The sequence below is a fragment of the Apaloderma vittatum genome, unplaced genomic scaffold, assembly GCF_000703405.1.
Source record: "Apaloderma vittatum isolate BGI_N311 unplaced genomic scaffold, ASM70340v1 scaffold44070, whole genome shotgun sequence".
Taxonomy (NCBI): domain Eukaryota; kingdom Metazoa; phylum Chordata; class Aves; order Trogoniformes; family Trogonidae; genus Apaloderma; species Apaloderma vittatum.
This window is the reverse complement of record NW_009694713.1, coordinates 3,226-6,478: the sequence shown is the minus strand read 5'-3', so window position 1 is coordinate 6,478 and position 3,253 is coordinate 3,226. Positions and strand designations below refer to the sequence as shown.

The window sequence follows — 3,253 nt, the reverse complement described above, 5'->3', positions numbered from 1 at the left end:
GGGGCGGGATGCCGGGACTGCAGAGGCACCGGGTCTCACCAGCCAGGTCTGTTGACCTGAACGAGACTCAGCAGCTTTCCTGCTTGTCTTTTACAGCAGTAAGTACAACTTAAGGATCAGCAAAAAATGTATGAAAAACACGCCATTTGAAATCACCACTTACACCTGACTTTGGGTTTGCATTCCTTCCCTTTGGGCTCCACACTCTTGTATTTTTCTCCCATCTATTTTGCATTACCTTATTTCACCTCCATGAAAAAAGTTCCCTTCACCTCAATCCAAACGCTTCCATCTGCGCATCGTTCCAAAACGAGTTTGCCCTTTCAAAACCGATCCACAGCTGTAACACTAAAACAAATTTCAACTCGCTGATCAGCATACGCCCTGGATAACTAGGCCTGCCAACAGGGTTTTCTTTTTTTTCCCTTGAAAAGAAACTTTTGCCTACTACCTGTGCAGAAACAGGTATGGTATACCCAGGGGTTGTATCTTCTGTCTATGTGAACGTGGTGCGGTATATAAAAGTTATGAACACAGTCAACATTATCACTGTTGCCTTCTTCCTTCATTCAGCACAAGCTCTTGGACTTAATTTCTGGGGTTGTGACTAACTCAGAGTCACTGAGACACAGTTTGCGGTGGCATACTGGGCTAAAAACACCCTCAGGCTCAAGATTCGGGGGCAACAAAGACCAGAAGGCACTGGCATGACAGTAAGCTACCACGCCTACGCCGAAACTCGGTGCCACGCCATACCCAGCCTCCATCGGAAAGGACACGCGTTCCATGAGATAAAGACAGCACGCCCAGGGAAGTTAAAAGGGAAACCAAGAGTCAAGCTGCATTTCCCACACTTTTGATTTAAGCTGTCATTTTTGTCTATAAGAGTATCATTTGATCGAATAATTACTTTCATTATATTAAGGAAGGAACACAAAAGTATCTCCTATCTTATGACTCGGATCTACATTGAAGTCTGTCGTGACGATTTCGTCATGAGCCCCAAATATGCTTCATTAATTCTCCACCCACATATTTCTCTGTCCCATCTCTGCTAGCCTGGGCAACGCCACAGTACTCACGCTGAGGTAATGGCACGGTATCGCTCCTGTCCTGCAGTATCCCAGATCTGGGCTTTTATCGTCTTCCCATCCACCTGGATGCTCCGGGTGGCAAATTCCACCCCAATGGTGCTCTTACTCTCCAGATTGAACTCATTGCGCGTGAAACGTGACAGAAGATTACTCTTCCCAACTCCAGAGTCTCCGATCAACACAACTGAAAGAAAAGAGATGGGTTTTGACATTAATTCTTCATACCGGCATTTGCGCAGCCGTGCTACCTGGCCGCTGCGTGGCCTTGCAGGCGGGACCCAGAGGAGTTGTGCAGCCAGAAAAAACTAAGCGAAAGTCATGCTGACAGCACCTCAGGCTTTACTTTAGAGGCTTTACCTCGCCTCCCCAGCCCCAAAACAGCCCCGAGCCTTTTTGTTGCCAGCAGCAGCCCCGTTCTTTGGAGATGGAAATGGCAAATGGCTACAGCGACTCTCAAAACGTTGCTTTGCAGACCCCAGGCTGCCACCAGTCCTTAGGGGTAACTCCTTAACTCCTTGTCCTGCGCACACTCGACCTTTTGCAGAGGAAAGCTCCAACCCACATTTTAAGAAAGAGCAGCCAAAAACGTGGCAATGGGGTACCTGTCTCCCTGACAAACGCCCGTGTATAGTATAACCCTACTTTCTTTTTCTTTTAAAAAAAGCCAAACCAACACGGTAAATAAACAAAAAACCAATCATTTGCAGTCCCTGTTGGGCTCATATTATTTCAGTAATTCAGTTCATAAGTACATTCACCACAAAAAGGAGAAAATAGGAGGCATTTGATACTACAAACAAGATACAAAGCGAAGCAGAACTTTATCCAGCAAAATGAGCCCTGGCTGATTGCACGAGAAGTAAAAGACGAGCTAAAAAATCTCTGCCTCCACACAAGGTGTTGCCATGTTAACAGAAAAATGTGAGCGCCGAGCCATCTTTGGCACCCAGCTTTACCGAAAGGAACTGTGAAAATAAACGACAGACCTTGTAGTAGGAGTTTCCTGCAGTTTGGGGCTGAATCCCTCAGCTGATACCGAGGCACACCCGGCCCCGCGCGAGACCTCCGCGCCAACAGCCCCGACGCCAGGATTTGTCAGGCGAGGCTCCGCGCTCCGCAGAGAACACACTACACGCGTTTTCTTCAACCCCTGTGTTACTGACTGGAGCGAGAAGTAACAAAAGGGAATCAAGACTAAAAGAAATTAAGCCACCCTCCCTCAGCCTCGGCAAAAGCAATACGTGACTTTGGTAGCCAAGCGAACGGTATCCGGGCTGGAGCAGAAGGAAGAGGGGCAGCCTCAGTGAGGCATCTTCAGCCTTGGGAATATTTCCTCCTTCGGTTCAAAGCACAGATTTGCTGATCTTCCTCATTTCACACAATCTTCCTCTACAATTTTCGACAGGAAAGCAGACACGGGCAGAAAACAGTCCTGATCACACCACGTTACAAAAGACTCTTCTCATTACACGTTTCCAGAATGAGCTCACTGCCCTTCTCCCAGGGCCAAGGATCAGACTCGTTTTTTTACCTTTATCACAGCTTTTATTTTTTTCTGCTCAGGCCATTGTTTCAAGACCCAGCTCTGGTGGCACCCTGCTCCAGCCTGTGGACCTCCCCAACCCTCCAGCACATTCCCAAATTTCTGCTGTGGCCCCCTGAAGCTCCCAAGCTGCCTGGGGAGATTGCTGAAACGCTCCGGGCTCTCCCCGCTCCGCCCCGGCAGCATTTCATCCGGCTGACAGCACAGAGAGCCGGACGATTGTGCCAGCACAGCTGAACAGTCAAAACACCGCGGAGGCAGGAACAGGCAGCCAGCGGATCGTGGCAAAGCGCCACAACTCCCCACCCGGGATGGCTTAAATCAGCCCCTCCTGGGGCTCTGCTTTGCCTGGCACGTGATCTAAACTGTTTTCTGAGGGTATGAGAACAGATATATAAAAACCGTTTTATTATGAGATCCGACTCTATGATTTCGTTCGCTTTGTTTTCCAGACAAACAGTTTTTCAACACTAACTCCACGGGGTGTTCCAAGAATGAGCCAGAGGTCACCCATCTCGCCCAGGGATCCGCCAGCTTCGAGTACGCTGTGCCCCACGGCGAAGCCACGGCCGTAACCAGAAGAGGCAAGAGAACATCCACCACACTAACTCGACCA

The 3,253-nt window shown here is 49.0% G+C and overlaps 1 protein-coding gene across 2 annotated transcripts in view; it reads right to left on the bottom strand.

The window, feature by feature from the left end:
- RAB11B (RAB11B, member RAS oncogene family) overlaps positions 1-1,306 on the bottom strand; it is an 8,970-nt gene extending 7,664 nt beyond the window's left edge. For both annotated transcript variants that reach the window (XM_009868497.1, XM_009868505.1), the window contains exon 1: positions 1,083-1,306. In XM_009868497.1, the coding sequence (XP_009866799.1) occupies positions 1,083-1,306 (224 nt within the window). The remainder of the gene's footprint in view (positions 1-1,082) is intronic.
- Positions 1,307-3,253: the final 1,947 nt, after the last annotated feature.